Source organism: Mixophyes fleayi, chromosome 10, assembly GCF_038048845.1.
Source record: "Mixophyes fleayi isolate aMixFle1 chromosome 10, aMixFle1.hap1, whole genome shotgun sequence".
Lineage (NCBI taxonomy): Eukaryota > Metazoa > Chordata > Amphibia > Anura > Limnodynastidae > Mixophyes > Mixophyes fleayi.
Genome location: NC_134411.1, coordinates 90,753,413 through 90,776,186, shown reverse-complemented (window position 1 = coordinate 90,776,186; position 22,774 = coordinate 90,753,413). Strand labels below are relative to the sequence as shown.

The 22,774-nt window shown below is 46.3% G+C and overlaps 1 protein-coding gene across 2 annotated transcripts in view; it reads right to left on the bottom strand.

The window, feature by feature from the left end:
• The window catches only part of PMFBP1 (polyamine modulated factor 1 binding protein 1), a 96,086-nt gene that overhangs the window by 61,536 nt on the left and 11,776 nt on the right, over nucleotides 1–22,774 (bottom strand). For both annotated transcript variants that reach the window (XM_075189121.1, XM_075189122.1), the window contains exon 4: nucleotides 15,588–15,715. In XM_075189121.1, coding sequence (XP_075045222.1) covers nucleotides 15,588–15,715 — 128 coding nt within the window. The remainder of the gene's footprint in view (nucleotides 1–15,587; nucleotides 15,716–22,774) is intronic.

The window sequence follows — 22,774 nt, the reverse complement described above, 5'->3', positions numbered from 1 at the left end:
TCTCATCAAGTGATCAGGTCAAATTAATTTCTTGACAGAGGCAAATATTGGTTCATCCAGCGACGTTGTGATGACGAAGGACAAGACAGAGGCGGAATTCTCACGCTCATTATAGTAGATGAAGGTCTCACAAGAAGATGAGATAGCTGAAAGTCATATTCATTGTCTGGCCTACAATGTGTATACAATTAGATATAATACTAATATCAGATTGTTACTAATAGCCATACAGCAAATGAAAAAGTAATTATTCTACATTACATATGACAGACAGATTCAGGCATGTACGCAACAATATTCATGATGCAAGTAAACCCCTTTCACGACTCAGTGGTACTTTCCCACTAATGTAAACAAATATAGCGACCGTACCCTTGTATTGTGATGCCGGTGGAGCATATTTTTCATTTGCTGTGTTTTTCCACTTGAACGTTTAACATGTGGGGGCAAAGAGGATGTCATCTAAGGCGGTTATAATAAATATTACATAGCGCATCTGTTATGAAGAATAACCATTTAAAATGTCATTTTAAGTGAATTCATAAAAACACATAGGATTATAGAAATCATCATAAACTGATTTATATGTAATCACCTTTCCATCCCCCTCCCCAAGGCTGGGGCCCATTTTCCTTATAAACTATAAAATTGTGTCCTCTTCCACTGTACATGACACCACTGGAATTACGGAGGAGCCACCAGCAAAGGAGAGAGAGCAGACGTATATAATGGTGGCTTCTGATGCAACTGGTACAACATTGTCTGTCTGACCCAAAATCTATCAGGATCGATCAGCATATGTGCAGTCACTGGCCTGCTACACTGCATGGACCACGAGCTACCCAGTCACTGGCCTGCTACACTGCATGGACCACGAGCTACCCAGTCACTGGCCTGCTACACTGCATGGACCACGAGCTACCCAGTCACTGGCCTGCTACACTGCATGGACCACGAGCTACCCAGTCACTGGCCTGCTACACTGCATGGACCACGAGCTACCCAGTCACTGGCCTGCTACACTGCATGGACCACGAGCTTACCAGTCACTGGACACGGGTGTGGCCAACTACACTGCATGGAATACAAGCTACCCGGTCACTGGACACAGGTGTGGTCAACTACACTGCATGGACCACGAGCTACCCGGACACTGGACACAGGTGTGGCCAACTACACTGCATGGACCACGAGCTACCCGGACACTGGCCACTGGTGTGGCCAACTACACTGCATGGACCACGAGCTACCCGGACACGAGTGTGGCCAACTACACTGCATGGACCACGAGCTACCCGGACACTGGACACAGGTGTGGCCAACTACACTGCATGGACCACGAGCTACCCGGACACTGGCCACTGGTGTGGCCAACTACACTGCATGGAGCACGAGCTACCCGGACACGAGTGTGGCCAACTACACTGCATGGAGCACGAGCTACCCGGACACGGGTATGGCCAACTACACTGCATGGACCACGAGCTACCCGGACCCTGGACACAGGCGTGGCCAACTACACTGCATGGACCACGAGCTACCCGGAAACTGGACACAGGTGTGGCCAACTACACTGCCTGGACCACGAGCTACCCGGTCACTGGACACGGGTGTGGCCAACCTGAAGACCGTTCCAGTCGCTCTGGCGATCAAGTGGTATAATTAGATTTGTGGGCATTTATACTACATGGGCCTCTTTGAAGGTCAATATCACTGAACTTCCTGGAACTCTTCATATATATTTTATTACATGGACATAGTATTTCTTAAGAATATATTGTGTTAATCCATAAGCGCAGCTAAAACCCTTCTCTCTATAGTGCCCTCTCCATATTATCACCTCTGCTCGGAGGGGTTATACTTTGCTTGTGCAACAGAATCAAGTTGTAATTTGGAAACCCATTTTGTGCAACGAATGGCCTGTTAGTATGGACAGAAAATGGTCGGTAGCGGCCACTAACAGGCCTGCCCAATAACAATCCAAACAGATTCAATAAGATCCGTCTCGGGCATCATTCCTGCTCAAGGGCCAACACTGGTAATATCTGAGCATGTAGTCAGCATACAAAGCTATAATAGAACTGAATCTAATATACCAAAATTCCCTCTCACATTATATGTCTAATGCACTTTTTTCCAGTAGATTGCAAGCTCCTGTGAATAGGGTTTCCTGTACCTCTGGTTTCAGAGAGGGTTTAAGATTTGTATTGTGATTTCCCACCATGCACAGTGCTACAGAATATGCTGGTGCTTCATAATGTTGCATAATAATCTATATCACAGTACCTACAATTACTAAAGTATGTAAAGTTAAACCATCACCTATAGTGAATGCACCCTTTTCAATCCCATATTCATGAAAATCTATATCTGACTATATTCAAGAGGAACTAGTGTTGGTATTGAGGTTAAAGTGCTCTCGATCACTACATACTGTGGGGGCAGCCATTTTGCGAGCTGAACCTATATTTGTGGGAATGGAGCCTATTAAAGCACTTGGATATCAGTAATGACACAGATTCCTACTGAATTGATATTATTTATACCATGCCAACAAATTACACAGCACTTTATAGACAAAGCTTTATTAATTCACATCAGCCCCTAAATTCTCTACCACACAAACCAGAGCATACAATGTTGCCTACAAAATACCTGCTTCCATTGCGAAACCTCACTCTCCAGATATTGTGAAACTACAATTCTCAGCATGCCCTGACAGCTATCGTCTAGCTATGTACTGGCAAAGCATGCTGGGTCTTGCAGTTTCACAAGACCTGGAGAGCCACAGGTTGGCCAGGCCTGGCCTGTCATTTTGTCCGCCATGGGTACTACCTAATAAAGTTTATCTGGTCTCATTTGAATGAAACCAGAGCAAACAATATGGCTGCTCCCTTGCCTGTGAATAAACACGACTAACCACAGAAATAAAGGATCTCTGCAGAATGACTTAGGAGCAAATGAATATTTATGACACAATAAAGTGATTATTATTTACTTATAATCAGGGTATACCTCCCCTTTAAGGCTGGGATTCTTGTCCACCTTTTATCATCCTGCTTATAAATGTCTCAGAGTGCATAAATAAGCCTGAGACACATGCACAGTGTGTGCAGGGGGGCTGTTCTGACACCTCTGGGCTCTATTTGTTATGTGAATTTGTAGAGCTAGACAGGATAGCTGCCACAGGGGACTTGAGGCAGATTTCTATGTCTATGTGGTAGACGCTCAGCTCCTCCCCCAGCCTGGCTGCAGCTTTCCTATCCAGGTTTAAATGCAGAATATTTCAGAGCAAGCACGTGCTAAAACAGCCTGCTTTCTCCGGGACACAGAGATATTCAATAAAAAGCTTTTAAAGGCATATTTTTAAACTTGTAACAGGAAAGCTTTTCTGTGTTAAGACAATAATTCTCTTAACAGCATTGATCAAAATGTCATTCTTTTATGAGTGTACAATACCTTTTAATGGCATACAACAAGCCATTAAGGTTATACACCTCCGTAGCGCACACAGCTTCCTGGAAAATTGGGTACAGCGGCCAAATTAGAAGGAATATTTAGATACTCTTAATAGGTTAAGCTTCTGTTGCAGCTGTAACTCATTCTAAACCTCACCGTAGAAAATTAGATTTGGGGGGAGGGGGGAAATAAATGAATAAAAACCATCATAGCCTATACTGGCTTAGGTCAGTTTCCCCTGAGGCAACGCCTGCATCTACATTTATCTTCTTAGGATTCAAAACATTCCTGAAAAAAAAACAAAAAAAAAACACACATTGCAAAAAATTAGGAATAGTTTTATCCAACATCCCTTCTCTAGAACCCATGTGCCTATTTATTTAGTCAGTGACAGAATTCAATATGGATGACCAGGTCAGTATGTGATCTGCATAGTGTTTGTAATATAAAATATAATAGTAAACAAATCGTTGGGTTTGAAATCTATATATGGTTTACAGGTTGGTGAATAATTTAAGAGCACTATTATGTCTGAGATACTCTTTGTTTAAAAACAATGGCTCGTTAGGTATAGCAGTCACATGGTGCAGGCGGCCATTTTGCGGGCTGAGCCAAAATGCAACCCAAGTATTCATCAGGGAAAATTGGCAGCACTGAGGCATAAAGTGCCTGTATTGTCGTGATGATGAATTTAAGTTAGGAAAAGTCTGCTTCCAACATGTTTGTGTGGTGGGTAAACTTCACATTTGCCTTTTCATATCTCCCCTCCACTCCACCTTGACCATTTTATGGGCAGGGCAATGCACAGGATTCTAACTGCATTGTCTCACCGCTGCCACCAATGGAGTGGGCCAGACTTCACTTGCATCATCATCGTGCATCCCAGTGCACCTTGTAGAACCATAATTACACTTTTAGGAGAGCAGACTGCTCACTTGGATGTTTTCCTGAGTTCTCCCCCTAATTCCCCCTATGCAGCTATGTGGTACTTGAAGCGCAGTGACTATTCTGTAATGGTCATAAAAATCACAAAATAGTAACTAGCAGTAAAAGCAAATACATCATACATGCATTTACTGACTGCTGGATACAGATTGTGCGCTGCTGAGCATTTAATACGTTGGTTCTTTGCAGAGTATTATTTTGTGCACCGATTGGCATATATTAGCCATTGCTCAGCATTTAAAGCTCTGAAATTACAATATAATGGGCACATGTTGGTATATATACACTAATACAGTGGGCACTGCTGGGTATCTGATAACCTGTTTTACCGCAGAGTATATATTACAGTGGTTTGTCAATCTAATTTCTTGACAAAGATGTTTACATAGTGCTTTGAGTCATTACTGTGCAATATAGCACTTCTGCCTCACAGCACTGGGGTCATGAGTTCAATTCCCAATCATGTCCTTATTTGTGTGGAGTTTGTATGTTCTCCCTGTGTTTGCATGGGTTTCCTCCGGGTGCTCTGGTTTCCTCCCACACTCCAAAAACATACTGGTAGGTTAATTGGCTGCTAACAAAATTGACCCTAGTGTGTGTGTGTGTGTGTGTGTGTGTGTGTTAGGGAATTTAGACTGTAAGCTCCAATGGGGCAGGGACTGATGTGAGCGAGTTCTCTTTACAGCGCTGCGGAATTAGTGGCGCTATATGAATAAATGGTGATGATGATGATACATGTGTTGGGTATCGCTACCAATATGTTGCTGGATGCAACTTACAAGACATTGCTAGTTATCATATAGTTATAATTGCAAGGTGGGGTCCATTGGGGTACGCTGAATATATACAGGCACTGGTGGAAGTACACTTTGGGTACTGGTATACTGTTGGGAGTACTGGTATACTGTACTGCTGGGCCAGCGGCTAGTATATTGTGGCAGCACTGATATCGTCTGGATTCTGGCATTAGTCTATTGGGCTAGCCGTGTACTATGTAGATTATGTTGGCCATATAATATATTTTGTATCATACCATTATTGTTGTTGCTGTAGGAGCTACCTTTTTTTGTTTTTTTTTAACAAAATTGCTGATTGGTTCTTCCCAAGACATTAGTCCAGGCCTGGCCTACCAAATAACTCCCTTCACTATGCACAGCCATCAAGACCACTATAAAGCAAATAAAACTACTAGACAAAAGCTTGTTATTTTATACCGGAAGCAATTCACGTCAGAGTTCTACTAGCCAAAAGCTGAAAACACCCCTTTAAAAAATAAAATAAAAATAATCATTTGAGAAAAGAGCGGATATTGGTACAAGCTCCAATTTTTTCACCCCCTTTTCAAAGTTCCGCGCATTTGAAGCGAGCCGCTCAGCAGCGAATCCCCCGGAGAGACTCCATAATGTATCAGCCGCTGCTTTTGCCAGACATAATGCAAATATGTAAGAAGACATTCCGTATAGCAACAGGAGCTGCCAGATATCAAAGGTTTCTCCAGCATCAGCCAGAGGATTCAATTACAGCTGTGAAATGACTTTGGATCTCGGTTACTGGACTATAATGTCTAAGGGACAAGAGGCTGTTACTGTAGCAGCTCCAATTTCCAGACACATCGCACCCCTTGCTCTTCTCGAGCGGCTCTAGTAATTGCTGCAGGACGAGCTCCTCTGAATTATAATTGCCAGCCATTGCGCTGCCTTCCTTTGTGAGAAATTCTGGGCATGCATAGGATATCCAAATAACAGCCAATCTCAGCACCTCCCTTTGCTACGGCACACTTCAATCTCTCGCATGGGTAATGAAACAGAAAGGGATACAAAGCTTTAACCTCCCTTTCACGCCATATTCTTTAAAAAAAAAAAAATAAGTTATTCCTCACCAGCCAGATGTAAATGGAAAAAATGCATCACAATTTATATTGTCACCGCCAGCTCTCAAACAGACAGGGAATATAAATGAAGAACTTAACTGCTTGGGACTTGTTAAAAATAATCATTCTAGCACTGCAATCCAATCATTCCAACCGGGGATTTTTTTCCCCCCCTACACTTGAGAGCCCTGTTGTCTGTATGGCTACCAATATTTTATTAATCTGCATGACCAACAGAAGATCTATTTTTTTTTTTTATGTGCCTCAAACATTATATTTTAGATCTGAACGCTTTATTAAAGACATCATGCGGAAATGAAATGGAAGCACTCGCTGCAGAGCTAGCAATCTGTATTTTGTTACAATGGAAGCGCCATCAGTCACGGTTAGATTGATGTACAATAATCAGCGTTATTAGACGTCCTAAGGGGCTGGAAAAAATTCCAAGCAGGTTTTTTTTTGGGATAATAGGTCTTAATAAGAACATTTGTTCTCTGGCTCAGATTTGTCTACGGCTGATATATTGAGGAACATATATGAAAGTGAATAGCATGATGTATAATGGAGCTCAGTAGAGTAACATCTAGAATGCCAAATGTGCATGGAATTTATAATACCTGGGTTCATGTGACTTAGCTGTAAAAGGGGGCGGAGCTATGATGGCGCCAACTAGTGGAGCCAACCAGTGTTACATACAAGATGTAATAAGAAGCAATGTCCCTAATTGTTGCACTAGCCATGTATTAACTGGGTAGTCCCATTTTATTTCCACCAGCAGAGAAAAACAGGAAACAGTGATCCCTGTTTTTCCAGCTACACGGGCACCTTTTAAATCATTTACTTGTAGACTTTGACACACAGTAGACAGGTAGACAAATGTAGCCCAAGAGGGCAACACAAAGTTACATTTTGAGTTGGATAACACAGAGTAAAAATAACAAGTCCACATGGGGCGGCCACAAAACAAACAGAAAGAAGAGTTTTGCAACAAAATACCAATGACGAACTTGAAAAGGGATATTATGGAGTGTGGCGTTGTATGGCCACTGGCCGCTGGGGAGTGGGCTCCCCTGCGGACAGAGGTATAGCCAAACAGAGCATTATGCGGATAGCGCCCTAGTCAGAGCTGTTCACAGGAATAGGGCCGCTAAATGTCAGGTTTTATTGAAGTTGTCACCTGGGGGGAGGGTTTGGACTTTTTCAGTGTTTCGTGACCAGGCATCTGGCCGCGTTGAGGATCTGATCAGACAATTTCTCCGAGTGTTTGTCTAGGACGTCTATGGGGGAGCCAAGAAGAAAGGACTATGGGCACTTTGTAACTTGGACGGTAGTGACGGCACTAATCAAAGCCGCCCCATCATCCCAGAAACAGGCGATTCCCGGGCAGGTCTACCGGATGTGGATGAAGGACCCACGTTCCCCACATCCACTCCAACATAAGTCGGAAGTGGACCCGTAGATTTTCTTCAGCCGGGTAGGAACCAGATACCAGCGGTAGTGAATTTTGTAGGTATTTTCCTTAAGAGATGAGATGGAAGTCTTGGAGACCCTCCCATCGAAGCTCGTGGATAGGGGTACGGGGTTGTTTGGAAGAGATGAGAAGGTTGTATAAAGTGGAAATTATTCCCCTTTGCAATGGTGATTGGATACATAAGGTTTCCAGGGGAGTTCGGGGTCTCACTATATCAGACCTAGGAAGGGAGTCGACAGTGTCTCACTAAGGTAAGCAAATGGGCTAACAGCAGGGAAATCCAATTTCTCTTGTAGCAGCGGTAATGAGATACATTAGTCTGCTTCTAGGACATCCCTCACCATCCCGATATCTTTCTCCTGCCACGAGTTAAATCGAGAATGACATTGCCCTGGGGGAAATGCTTGGTTGTCCCAGAGAGGCGTTATAGGGGAGCAGGGTTGTGGTGGTTTCCAAGTGAAGCTTGCAGTAGTCCCACATGCGACAGGTGAATAAAGCATCTGGGTGAGATCACAGTGAGAGGGTCCATCGTCCATTGTGATTCCCAATGCCGTGCCCAGGGATGGCACCCGGCAGAAGGAAGACTCCATATCAATCCACCTAGGGCCTTGTCTTTTTGTAAACCACGCCACCGCTTGACTTGAGGTGAGTAGCAGTGTAGTATAAGCGGATATCCGGAAAGCCCCTATTCATTTTAAGGGCGACTATTCTGCCCAACAAGGAGATCATACGTTTTTGCCACCTGAGCAGATCTACCTTAATTGTTTTGATTACAGCGGGGGAAATTTACTGCATACAGAGAATAATAATGGGAGGTGATAAAGACACCTAGGTATATTAGCTTAGACTGACGCCAAGAGAAGCTGAAGCTGCTTTTAAGGAGACCCAGGGTTGAGGGAGGTATGTGGAGAGCTAGGGATTCAGTTTTGGAAAGTGTTACTTTATAGCCTGAGATGGAACCATAAGAAGAGAGTGTGGCAAACAGATTTGGCAGTAAGGTATGTGGGTAGTTAGTGTGAGGAGGAGGTCATCTGCGAATAGGCTGAGATTATATTCATCGGAATCCACAGTAACACCTTTGATATCCGAGGAGGAGCGTATTTTGGCTGCCAGGGGCTTAATCACAAGGGCAAAAATCGGGGGGGCATCCCTGACGAATGCCATTAGCGATCAGGATCGGTGAGGAAAGCACCCCATTTACTGAAACCAGAGCAGAGGGATTAGAATATAAGACCTGAATACCTTAGAGAAAGGTGCCATCATATTTCTGAAGAGTTTCCAGCATAAAGGTCCAGCTAATTGAGTCAAAGGCCTTCTCTGCATCCAGGGAGAGTATTACGGCCGAGGTCTTGGTTGAGTTATTACGATGAATGAGGCCAACTGTTCTTCCGGTGTTATCCCGCGCCTGACGGCCAGCATAAAACCCACTTTATCCTTATGGACCAAGTGTGTAAACACGGTATTAAGACGGTCAGCGAGAGCCTTCGCATAGATCTTGACTACACAGACACCTTTGCTGCAGTATAAGGGAAGATTTTAAAATGCTAAGAGACAGAAACAGTCAATAAAGTAAAGGAACATTTCAGCTACATAAAATAAAAAATAAGCCTCCCAATCCAATTTGATGGGGTCCCTCCCCTGAATATGATACATCACTAGGCTGCGGCCTAGTCCGAGGTTCAGGTCCCACTTTGTGGCGGTCCAACGTCACACAGGGTCCAGTTCGTACAGAGAAAGGAGGTCCCAGAAGAGGTCCCCACCAAACCGGAACAGGGAGCTTGTATGTACTTCTCTCTCTCTCTCAAAACATTTGGGCTACAGTTAATCCTGAAATGTCAGTTATGTGAGAAAACCCAAAGTGACAAACAGGAGCCTCTGAAAGCTGCATTCCCCATGTATCCCTTAAAAGAATGACAAAGGGTTAATAGTTGTGGCAACATTTGTCCCTTTTTAGTTAAAATCTACCTTGAACAAGATCAGATGGCTGAACATGTCGAATGCATTTAGACACATCTAAAAGACATGGTGTAAAGGACAACATATATTTAAGAAGATGTTAACAGCCTAATTAACCTTTTGGGCAAAGTGTCCATATAAACCTTCACGTGAACGTGCTACTGACTCATTGTGTTAATACAGACTATTAATTCACTAGAGATAGTTCCTCCACTGCCCACTTGGTCTGATATCCCTACTTAACCCCAAAGATTCTCCCTCCTCCATAAGCCCTGTCCAGCCACCTCCCTATCTATCACTCCCGTTCTACCTCAACTTCCCTGTCCACCATCTTTCTCCATCCTCTACTCCCATGTCCACTCTCTTCTCCATCTCACCCTCTCCTCCCTCCTATCCTACCTTACCTCCCCTGTCCTCCCTCCTTCTCCTTTCTCTACTACCTCCCATGTCTTCCCTCCTTCTCCTTCCTCTACTACCTCCCATTCTACCTCCCCTGTCCTCCCTCCTTCTCCTTTCTCTACTACCTCTCATGTCTTCCCTCCTTCTCCTTCCTCTACTACCTCCCATTCTACCTCCCCTGTCCTCCCTCCTTCTCCTTTCTCTACTACCTCTCATGTCTTCCCTCCTTCTCCTTCCTCTACTACCTCCCATTCTACCTTCCCTGTCCTCCCACCTTCTCCATCCTCTACTACCTCCCATGTCCACCATCCTTCTCCATCCTCTACTACCTCCCATGTCCACCCTCCTTCTCCATCCTCTACTCCTTCCCTGTCCACCCTCCTTCTCCATCCTCTACTCCTTCCCTGTCCACCATCCTTCTCCATCCTCTACTTCTTCCCATTCTACCTTCCCTGTCCTCCCTCCTTCTCCTTCCTCTACTACCTCCCATTCTACCTCCCATGTCCACCATCCTTCTCCATCCTCTACTACCTCCCATGTCCACCATCCTTCTCCATCCTCTACTACTCCCATGTCCACCATCCTTCTCCATCCTCTACTACCTCCCATGTCCACCCTCCTTCTCCATCCTCTACTCCTTCCCTGTCCACCCTCCTTCTCCATCCTCTACTCCTTCCCTGTCCACCATCCTTCTCCATCCTCTACTTCTTCCCATTCTACCTTCCCTGTCCTCCCTCCTTCTCCTTCCTCTACTACCTCCCATTCTACCTCCCATGTCCACCATCCTTCTCCATCCTCTACTACCTCCCATGTCCACCATCCTTCTCCATCCTCTACTACTCCCATGTCCACCATCCTTCTCCATCCTCTACTACCTCCCATTCTACCTCCCCTGTCCTCCCTCCTTCTCCTTTCTCTACTACCTCCCATGTCTTCCCTCCTTCTCCTTCCTCTACTACCTCCCATTCTACCTTCCCTGTCCTCCCACCTTCTCCATCCTGTACTACCTCCCATGTCCACCATCCTTCTCCATCCTCTACTTCCTTCCCTGTCCACCATCCTTCTCCATCCTCTACTACCTCCCATTCTACCTCCCCTGTCCCCCCTCCTTCTCCTTCCTCTACTACCTCCCATTCTACCTTCCCTGTCCTCCCACCTTCTCCATCCTCTACTACCTCCCATGTCCTCCCACCTTCTCCATCCTCTACTACCTCCCATGTCCACCATCCTTCTCCATCCTCTACTACCTCCCATGTCCACCATCCTTCTCCATCCTCTACTACCTCCCATTCTACCTTCTCTGTCCTCCCTCCTATCCTACCTTACCACCCCTGTCCTCCCTCCTTTTCCTTCCTCTACTACCTCCCATTCTACCTCCCCTGTGCTCCCTCCTTCTCCACCATCTACAACCTTCCATGTCTTCCCTCCTTCTCCTTCCTCTACTACCTCCAATTCTACCTCCCCTGTCCTCCTTTCTTCTCCTTCATCTACTGTCTCCCATTCTACCTTCCCTGTCCTCCCTCCTTCTCCATCCTCTACTACCTCCCATTCTACCTCCCCTGTTCTCACTCCTTTCTCCATCCTCCAAGCCATCTCACCCTGTCCCCCTTCTGCCTCATCCTGCCTGACAAATATCACTAACCCCATCACCACTTCCAAAGCACCCTGCTGCGACTTGGGCTATTTAGCCTCGCCTGCTACCCCCCTGGCTCACTATGGCCGATATCACACTTGCTCCTATTGTCTCTCACTACCCCCTTCCTCTAGAATGTAAGCTCACGTGGGCAGGGCCGTCTACCCGATGTCTCATGTCTGTCCACTCTCTATCTTCCTCGTATGCCCAGTCATGTCTTATTTCTGTATACCGTGTGATCTCTTATGTATAACTGTATCCATGTATTTATTATTCTGCTCAGTAGTACCCTCTTTCCCGATATTAGATATATTCATACAGAGAGGACATACATGAAAGCAGTATATCAGGTGCTGCGGGATCTGCGGCACAATATAAAGACACAATGATGATGTCTATGGTTCTAAGTGAATTATTAAGATACATTCTCATGAATTCAGTTCACATAAGGATGTCTACAGTATAAGCCCAATTCCAAAAATAAAGTACAGTATAATGATTCAGGCAAATCCCGGCAAACATGTTTATTGTATAATTCATCCCTGATTAGCTCGTCCTCATGTTGGAGATCATGTTATTTACAGTTCACACAGGCACCCGTGAATAATAACTACACGTGTGTAATCTCAAGCAGTCTCTTTTCCACCAAAACATTCATTACATGTTAATTTGGGGCTGGGATTTCTCTTCTGTTGCTTAATTACAGTATAAACCGGAGCTCTGAGTGGAAACAAATTGTGACATGTAATTATGTGGGAAATAAGTGGTTTTAACCAAACATGTAAATGAAACAAAGATAATAGATTTCTATGCTGAAATCCGGGGACACTGTTCAAATGTCACTGTACAATAATTATTCTTTTCCAGAGAGATTAAACCGTGCGGTTGATTAATTTAGGAAAAACTGGACATCACCAGAAGCAAAACTCTAAAACCTGGGATTCTCCTGGGAATTAGTGATAACTCGAACTAAGGGCTAGATTTACTCTAAATCAGATTCTAGATTTTATTTATTTAGTACATTCTATAAAATGACAGTTAGAATCTGATTGGTTGCTATAGGCAACATCTCCACTTTTTCAAACCTGTAGTGTAGTAAATATACCCCTAAGAGTGTGTGGGCACGGGCTATGAGTGTAAGTGAAATTGGAGTCGCAGTAATAATACATTCATGCATACCTGCCAACATTTGGAGGTCCGAAAGAGGGACAAATAAGCCACGCCCCTGTCCAGCCTAATCACCGCCCACAAACTTCCTGTTTGCGCATGCGCAGTAGCGTTTTTTGGACAGATGTCCTTCCCCACTTCCTCCTGGACCACCGGGGAAACTGGCTGCTACGTGCCGGTATCAGAGTGTGCACGGGACAGTCCACTGGAATCGGGACTGTCCCGCTGGAATTGGGACACTTGGGAGGTATGGCTCATGGAATGCAAGTATGATATATGCACATTGTGAGTATAACATATAGCCAACACAACAAAGATGAAATGCAGTATATATTATGAGGACATTACATGATAGTGATGTAAGAAGTGCATTGTATAGAGATCACACCATATATTTAAATATAGACACAAAAGTGTTGTTTCCATACCTCTATCTGCATAATATATAGTAATGTTAGTATAGTCTTATAACGCAATTTGATAAAACTCAATCTCCATTATATCCAACTGCGGCGGCATGCTATACTATATGTTATTTATACAGGAAAATATCCAAATACTAAGGGTATATTTACTATACTGCGGGTTTGAAAAAGTGGAGATGTTGCCTGTAGCAACCAATCAGATTCTAACTGTTATTTTGTAGAATGCGCTAAATACTAGAATCTGATTGGTTGCTACATACAACATCTCCACTTTTTCAAACCCGCAATTTAGTAAATATACCCTTAAGTGTTAAAGTGTAAATGCAAGTACTAGTGATCCATAGATAGCCATGTATTTTAGTACATGCTACACATGTGTACTCTCCTGTCTGCTCCATGAGTGTGTGTACACACTTGAGCTCTACAAGTGGTTATTCTACAAGTTTCCTTCTTCCAAACAGGGCCCGAACATTGCATAATCCAGACTAGCAGCTACTGAGCTCAAGATACCCACAGCAGGTAGTGAAAGCTCAAAGAACAGGTAGGAGAGAGCAGGACAGTCTGCCAATTTTCCCGATTCTGGTGGGGCAGTACCGATTTTGTGTGACTGTCCTGCTAATTTCAGGACTTTGTCCAAAAAGAAGGAACAGTCGAGAAGAATGTCCTGGCTCACATCACTCTGCTCAGGAAGGGCATTCTGCAAGCACCTAACAGTAATGCAGCACTGCCAATGGATTTGAAATGGATGGGAACGGGTTGGAGAATGACCTATCATTTGCAAAAGTTATAGCCACGCCCCTTGACTGATGACCACGCCTACTCTTGTAGCATGGAGTGGAATCCCTCCCCCCCCAAACGCACCATAAAATTCAATTATATCAAGTATATTTGCAGCATAAAAACTATTAAATACAACTATAATTGTCCTTTTATGTTGGACACATTACAAGAGTGAAGTCATTATCTTCCAGATGATGTGTAATATTACATCAGTGTAGTGTCCTGTGTGAGGTTTGTCCAATAGAACACTCAGATCTACATCTGTTACAATGTATCAAGCGGATGAGCAGCTTTAGAATCCGCCGATTGGTGGGCAGGTAATGAGACAACGTTTCCATTGCTGGCGCTGGCATTATCCAAGTTTACGGATTGGTGGTAAATCGTGTAGGTGTGTACACATGAATCTGCATGCTCATCAGGGCTTTCAGCCGTTGGTAAAATCGTTAGAGACATTGCATCTTAATACGATTGCATAGGTGTGTACCTAGTTTTAGACACACACAGCGTAACTCTGAGCACACTCTGCAATATTGTAGAACACAAAACATTTGTAGCGTCTGCAAATCCCTGTAATGATCCTATCGTAAATCAATGGTCTGAGACAGTAATCATCTATAGCCCTGAAGCATGACCTGTGTGAGGAATGTTAAAAAATTCTATACAATACGGAGCAGAATATCATGCAACACAAAGAAAATTTAATTAACATCTGTAGTTTAAAGGGGAAACAATTTTTTTTAAAAAATCTTTAAATGTGATCTCAGCTTCGGGCCAACCCCTCCTCAATGATAACAGACGGCCTCTAGTATGGAACTTCATTGGGCTCCATACCCTCGGAGGAAGAGCAGAGGGCTGTCATCGAATAATGCGGTTCCAGAATGAGAGAGGTGGTGACTGTAACTCCTGATTGGACAACTGCAGCAGCCAATCAGGTACCACATTCAGTTAACCTCTCCCATGCCAGCAGATTGAATCTATAGCACACAAAGCTCTCTGCTGTCTTCTCAGGTAATATTTAGGGCAAGTGCCCGACATATGCGGGTTTTCTTTACATCTCTGGTAAAAGCCAGTATTGCCAGGGGCAGCCTGGGCTAGGAGGCAGGGGGACATCTGCCCCCCCCCCCCCCCCGGGCCGGTCTCATATTGGGCTACCTTGGACTGGGTCACTGGACCACCTGCATTTTTTTTCCTAATAGGCTGCCGAGTCAAGTTTTGCCCCCCTGGGCTACAATCTGCCAGCCATCCCCTGATTATTGCAAAGTTAGAAAACAGAGTTCTTATTAGACCCGTCCAGCTGCTCACAGACTACGTCATGGGTCACTGCCTATAATACATCTAACCACCTGGACTCCAGGCCGGCAGCACACTGCAATATTACAGCCCATATCCAGCACCTGCTCTGATATTACAATGCGCTCTCGCCAGAATCAACACAGACGATAAGGCAGGCTGGTAAACGATGCTGTAAAAACTCACACTTACCTTTAAATCACCGTGCCTTCCATCCATGCCGCTCATCATCTGTTCTTCGTATCGGCTGTGAAAATCCCTGTAAGCCACCTGGTTCCGGATGGGGCTCTGGCTGCCTCTGATCACTGGCTCCTCATCAACTGCAACGGTAACGCACCAAAATCACATATGCGTCCAACACATATGTAGAGAGATTCACAAACGTGTAACTATACATGGGAATCAGAATTCCTAGAACTTGGAGGTTTCTGGATAAGATGTTGTTCTGCAGCCCCCATGCCCTTATCAGCGATACCAGCTGACTACGCAGGTAAGTGTCCCCTTGTACACAACCATAAACAGAAAAAGAACGGTCTTGATACAGGGCCTCATGTGGCGTTATTCAAAGGTCCGACACCCATACACGTATTATTTCACAAAGCACCATGCAAGAAAATAGAATATACAAATGTTTATACCCTGTGAGGCAGCAAAACACACGTGTTCATGAGCAACAAAAGTTTTGTGCATTCGCTCTTAAAAAAGTTGGCAGATAAACATTACTGACCGTCACAACTCACCCCATCACACTGACACCATCAAGCACACACAGGAAAGAAACCGCACCATAGTCACAGCAGGCCTGTAGTTCCCTCATATACCAAGAAACCCCAGGTCTCCAGTGTATGGTATGTGAATCAATATTGATAGCACAGCCAATGGGCAATGAAAGAACCGCTCCTCAATCATGCAGAAAGCACACTGCACTCCACACAGAGAGGAGGAACGATTCTTCAGATTGCCCACATTTTCTGAGCCAGGTCAGAACAGGGAAAAGGTAATATAGTTGCCAAATTTCCTTAATTTCCAGAGATAGTCCTTATATTTCAACAATACATCTATTCTTATCTGAGCTTTATAAAGCTTATTAATAGAAGAGGAGTAGTTAAAATGCAAAATAAAAAAACTTATAATCAAATCCTTTAAACATGCTATGATTGTAGACGTACCAGCTCAGCAGCAAAGTGCCCTGGAAACTTTTTTCAATGTTGGGAACGATCAGGTAATGTAAACATTGGGGAAAGTGGCCTATAGAAAGCTATGGGGGAAATGAGGGTATATGGAAAAATCATGAAAAACACCAGGAAGGTACAACTTAACTGCAATAGATTATGCATCAGGTGGAATTAAATCATTACACAAACATACACACATATATAGCATTACATGCATGCCTGCCTGCATGCATATACACACAATCATTATATACATGCATGCATGCATGCATGCATACACACACTTACATACATATCATTACATACATATACACACACCATTACATACATGCACATATATAAATCATTACATGCATGCATGCATGCACTCACATACATATAATTACATACATGCATTATGCATACACATACAGTACTTATATTCTCACCATTACTGCAGCCAGCATCGCCCATCTCATCTCTGGCTCATACCAGCACACCCTAACCCGCTACACAGCCCGCTGCTGGAGACTGACAGGCCAACTCTCCAACCGCTCTGCAAGTCCCTCCCCCTCTCTGGAGACAGTAACCAATTAGAACGCGGCACCTGAATTACTGTTCCGGAGGTTGGGTGAAACTCTGGTCGCTTAGGAAACGGCTTCTATTCAGTAACCATTCCGATGGAGGAGACTGGCCATTCGGGAACGAGCCTGGATGAGTGGCAGCCGCGCGGTCCAATGACGTCGGTGGAACTAAAGAAGTTTGGTGGAGAGGAAATTAAAGCGTCGTCTTGTTACCATGGAGACAGACCCGCAGCTTCTGGTCGGTGCAGACGGTTAGAGGGCGGTGTGTAACCCGCTGCCAGTGTGCCCCGGGCTGAGAGCAGTACAGGCCCTTCAGTGGGGAGAGTCCAACCTAACACCTTACAGGGAGGACACTGCAGGGTCAGGGGGTGTAGTATAGTGCCAGAGACAGGGCATGGGGTCTTACAGGGAGGACACTGCAGGGTCAGGGGGTGTAGTATAGTGCTAGAGACAGGTCATGGGGTCTTACAGGGAGGACACTGCAGGGTCAGGGGGTGTAGTATAGTACCAGAGACAGGTCATGGGGTCTTACAGGGAGGACACTGCAGGGTCAGGGGGTGTAGTATAGTGCCAGAGACAGGTCATGGGGGTCTTACAGGGAGGACACTGCAGGGTCAGTGGGTGTAGTATAGTGCTAGAGACAGGGCATGGGGGTCTTACAGGGAGGACACTGCAGGGTCAGGGGGTGTAGTATAGTACCAGAGACAGGTCATGGGGTCTTACAGGGAGGACACTGCAGGGTCAGGGGGTGTAGTATAGTACCAGAGACAGGTCATGGGGTCTTACAGGGAGGACACTGCAGGGTCAGGGGGTGTAGTATAGTGCCAGAGACAGGTCATGGGGGTCTTACAGGGAGGACACTGCAGGGTCAGTGGGTGTAGTATAGTGCTAGAGACAGGGCATGGGGGTCTTACAGGGAGGACACTGCAGGGTCAGGGGGTGTAGTATAGTACCAGAGACAGGTCATGGGGTCTTACAGGGAGGACACTGCAGGGTCAGGGGGTGTAGTATAGTACCAGAGACAGGTCATGGGGGTCTTACAGGGAGGACACTGTAGGGTCAGGGGGTGTAGTATAGTACCAGAGACAGGTCATGGGGTCTTACAGGGAGGACACTGTAGGGTCAGGGGGTGTAGTATAGTACCAGAGACAGGTCATGGGGTCTTACAGGGAGGACACTGCAGGGTCAGGGGGTGTAGTATAGTACCAGAGACAGGTCATGGGGGTCTTACAGGGAGGACACTGCAGGGTCAGGGGGTGTAGTATAGTGCCAGAGACAGGTCATGGGGGTCTTACAGGGAGGACACTGCAGGGTCAGTGGGTGTAGTATAGTGCCAGAGACAGGTCATGGGGTCTTACAGGGAGGACACTGCAGGGTCAGGGGGTGTAGTATAGTGCTAGAGACAGGTCATGGGGTCTTACAGGGAGGACACTGCAGGGTCAGAGGGTGTAGTATAGTGCTAGAGACAGGTCATGGGGGTCTTACAGGGAGGACACTGCAGGGTCAGGGGGTGTAGTATAGTGCTAGAGACAGGGCATGGGGTCTTACAGGGAGGACACTGCAGGGTCAGGGGGTGTAGTATAGTAACAGAGACAGGTCATGGGGTCTTACAGGGAGGACACTGCAGGGTCAGGGGGTGTAGTATAGTGCCAGAGACAGGTCATGGGGTCTTACAGGGAGGACACTGCAGGGTCAGGGGGTGTAGTATAGTGCTAGAGACAGGTCATGGGGTCTTACAGGGAGGACACTGCAGAGTCATGGGGTGTAGTATAGTACCAGAGACAGGTCATGGGGTCTTACAGGGAGGACACTGCAGGGTCAGGGGGTGTAGTATAGTACCAGAGACAGGTCATGGGGTCTTACAGGGAGGACACTGCAGGGTCAGGGGGTGTAGTATAGTGCCAGAGACAGGTCATGGGGTATTACAGGGAGGACACTGCAGGGTCAGGGGGTGTAGTATAGTGCTAGAAACAGGTCATGGGGTCTTACAGGGAGGACACTGCAGGGTCAGGGGGTGTAGTATAGTACCAGAGACAGGGCATGGGGTATTACAGGGAGGACACTGCAGGGTCAGGGGGTGTAGTATAGTGCTAGAGACAGGTCATGGGGTCTTACAGAGAGTACACTGCAGGGTCAGGGGGTGTAGTATAGTACCAGAGACAGGGCATGGGGTCTTACAGGGAGGACACTGCAGGGTCAGGGGGTGTAGTATAGTAACAGAGACAGGTCATGGGGTCTTACAGGGAGGACACTGCAGGGTCAGGGGGTGTAGTATAGTGCCAGAGACAGGTCATGGGGTCTTACAGGGAGGACACTGCAGGGTCAGGGGGTGTAGTATAGTGCCAGAGACAGGGCATGGGGTCTTACAGGGAGGACACTGCAGAGTCATGGGGTGTAGTATAGTGCCAGAGACAGGTCATGGGGTCTTACAGGGAGGACACTGCAGGGTCAGGGGGTGTAGTATAGTGCCAGAGACAGGGCATGGGGTCTTACAGGGAGGACACTGCAGGGTCAGGGGGTGTAGTATAGTGCCAGAGACAGGTCATGGGGTCTTACAGGGAGGACACTGCAGGGTCAGGGGGTGTAGTATAGTGCTAGAGACAGGTCATGGGGTCTTACAGGGAGGACACTGCAGGGTCAGTGGGTGTAGTATAGTACCAGAGACAGGTCATGGGGGTCTTACAGGAAGGACACTGCAGGGTCAGGGGGTGTAGTATAGTGCCAGAGACAGGTCATGGGGTCTTACAGGGAGGACACTGCAGGGTCAGGGGGTGTAGTATAGTGCCAGAGACAGGTCATGGGGTCTTACAGGGAGGACACTGCAGGGTCAGTGGGTGTAGTATAGTACCAGAGACAGGTCATGGGGGTCTTACAGGGAGGACACTGCAGGGTCAGGGGGTGTAGTATAGTGCCAGAGACAGGTCATGGGGTCTTACAGGGAGGACACTGCAGGGTCAGGGGGTGTAGTATAGTGCCAGAGACAGGTCATGGGGTCTTACAGGGAGGACACTGCAGGGTCAGGGGGTGTAGTATAGTGCCAGAGACAGGTCATGGGGTCTTACAGGGAGGACACTGCAGGGTCAGGGGGTGTAGTATAGTACCAGAGACAGGTCATGGGGTCTTACAGGGAGGACACTGCAGGGTCAGGGGGTGTAGTATAGTGCCAGAGACAGGTCATGGGGTCTTACAGGGAGGACACTGCAGGGTCAGGGGGTGTAGTATAGTACCAGAGACAGGTCATGGGGTCTTACAGGGAGGACACTGCAGGGTCAGGGGGTGTAGTATAGTGCCAGAGACAGGTCATGGGGTCTTACAGGGAGGACACTGCAGGGTCAGGGGGTGTAGTATAGTGCCAGAGACAGGTCATGGGGTCTTACAGGGAGGACACTGTAGGGTCAGGGGGTGTAGTATAGTGCCAGAGACAGGTCATGGGGTCTTACAGGGAGGACACTGTAGGGTCAGGGGGTGTAGTATAGTGCCAGAGACAGGTCATGGGGTCTTACAGGGAGGACACTGTAGGGTCAGGGGGTGTAGTATAGTACCAGAGACAGGTCATGGGGGTCTTACAGGGAGGACACTGCAGGGTCAGGGGGTGTAGTATAGTACCAGAGACAGGTCATGGGGTCTTACAGGGAGGACACTGCAGGGTCATGGGGTGTAGTATAGTACCAGAGACAGGTCATGGGGTCTTACAGGGAGGACACTGCAGGGTCAGGGGGTGTAGTATAGTACCAGAGACAGGTCATGGGGGTCTTACAGGGAGGACACTGTAGGGTCAGGGGGTGTAGTATAGTACCAGAGACAGGTCATGGGGTCTTACAGGGAGGACACTGCAGGGTCAGGGGGTGTAGTATAGTACCAGAGACAGGTCATGGGGGTCTTACAGGGAGGACACTGCAGGGTCAGGGGGTGTAGTATAGTACCAGAGACAGGTCATGGGGGTCTTACAGGGAGGACACTGCAGGGTCAGGGGGTGTAGTATAGTACCAGAGACAGGTCATGGGGTCTTACAGGGAGGACACTGCAGGGTCAGGGGGTGTAGTATAGTACCAGAGACAGGTCATGGGGGTCTTACAGGGAGGACACTGCAGGGTCAGGGGGTGTAGTATAGTACCAGAGACAGGGCATGGGGGTCATACAGGGAGGACACTGCAGGGTCAGGGGGTGTAGTATAGTACCAGAGACAGGGCATGGGGGTCATGCAGGGATGATAATCTGGCACCAGTTAGTTATAAAGTGGCATTAAACATCTGATAGTTATGTTTTGGTTATGGGTGAATTTCTGATAAAAATAATCTAATATATATATATATGATATTCCTCAACCATCATCTTAATTTCCCTAGATTACCCTATTGCCATCCTCTACACTGCTAACGCAAGACAACAACCTTCTGACCAACATTGCAACACACACAGCCCACTCAGTACTTTTACCTTTGCAGTCTGGCTGGTCCATTGTGCAATACGATGTAGCACATGCCCTTGTGTTTCTAACTCCCATTGTCCTATAGATTGTAAGCTTTCGAGCAGGGTTCTCTTACCTCTCTGTCTGTATGTATTAACCAGTATTGTCTTATTAATGTTTGTTCCCAATTGTAAAGCGCTACGGAATTTGCTGGCGCTATATAAATAAATGTTGATGATGATGATATAATACACATAGGCTGCTTTTTATCAATATACTGCAAATATCCCATCATCATCACCATTTATTTATATAGCGCCACTGATTCCACAGCGCTGTACAGAGAACTCACTCACATCAGTCCCTGCCCCATTGGAGCTTACAGTCTAAATTCCCTAACACACACACACACACACACACACACACACACACACACACACACACACAGGCAGACTAGGGTCAATTTTGATAGCAGCCAATTGACCTACCAGTATGTTTTTGGAGTGTGGGAGGAAACCGGAGCACCTGGAGGAAACCCATGCAGACACAGGGAGAACATACAAACTCTACACAGATAAGGCCATGGTCGGGAATTGAACTCTTGACCCCAGTGCTGTGAGGCAGAAGTGCTAACCACTTAGCCACCGTGCTGCCCCAGGTATTTAGCTTCGCTTTTCGCAGCAATAAGTGATAGGTTTTTGGACGCAGCTAACATTAATGTTGTGCCAGGTCAGTACATGCGATAGGCTGTCCTGGAGATGACAGTGTTGCCACTGATCGCAAATGAACTTCCAGGTTTTGACCAGGGGGTCTATGCATCAATAAGATACGGTGCCACTAAACATGCATCGCTGCACATCACATTGATGCATATTTCTGTAACGCTTGAATGCACCATGCTGGGGCTACTCTGGGATCCCCAGCGAAGTGACCCCTCTGCTGTGATCTCATTTCCCTACTTACCGGCAGCCTTGCACTTCTTCTGTAATGGATTCTGCGAAGCCAGAGAGGCTTTGGAGAATCCCATAGGAAATGACAGGTAACGCCATCCTGAGATACCTGTATGCGCAATGTAAAGCTTATCAAAGTAGCATGCATTGCATTACTTCACAGTCCACATGGTAATCTATGGGGACTACAAAGACGATGATTTCTCATGCAACAAGCCCTTGATGCATACTGCGGTGGCCATTTAACGGAGAAATGGCTGTTTTCTCTGTTTTAATGGCTCAT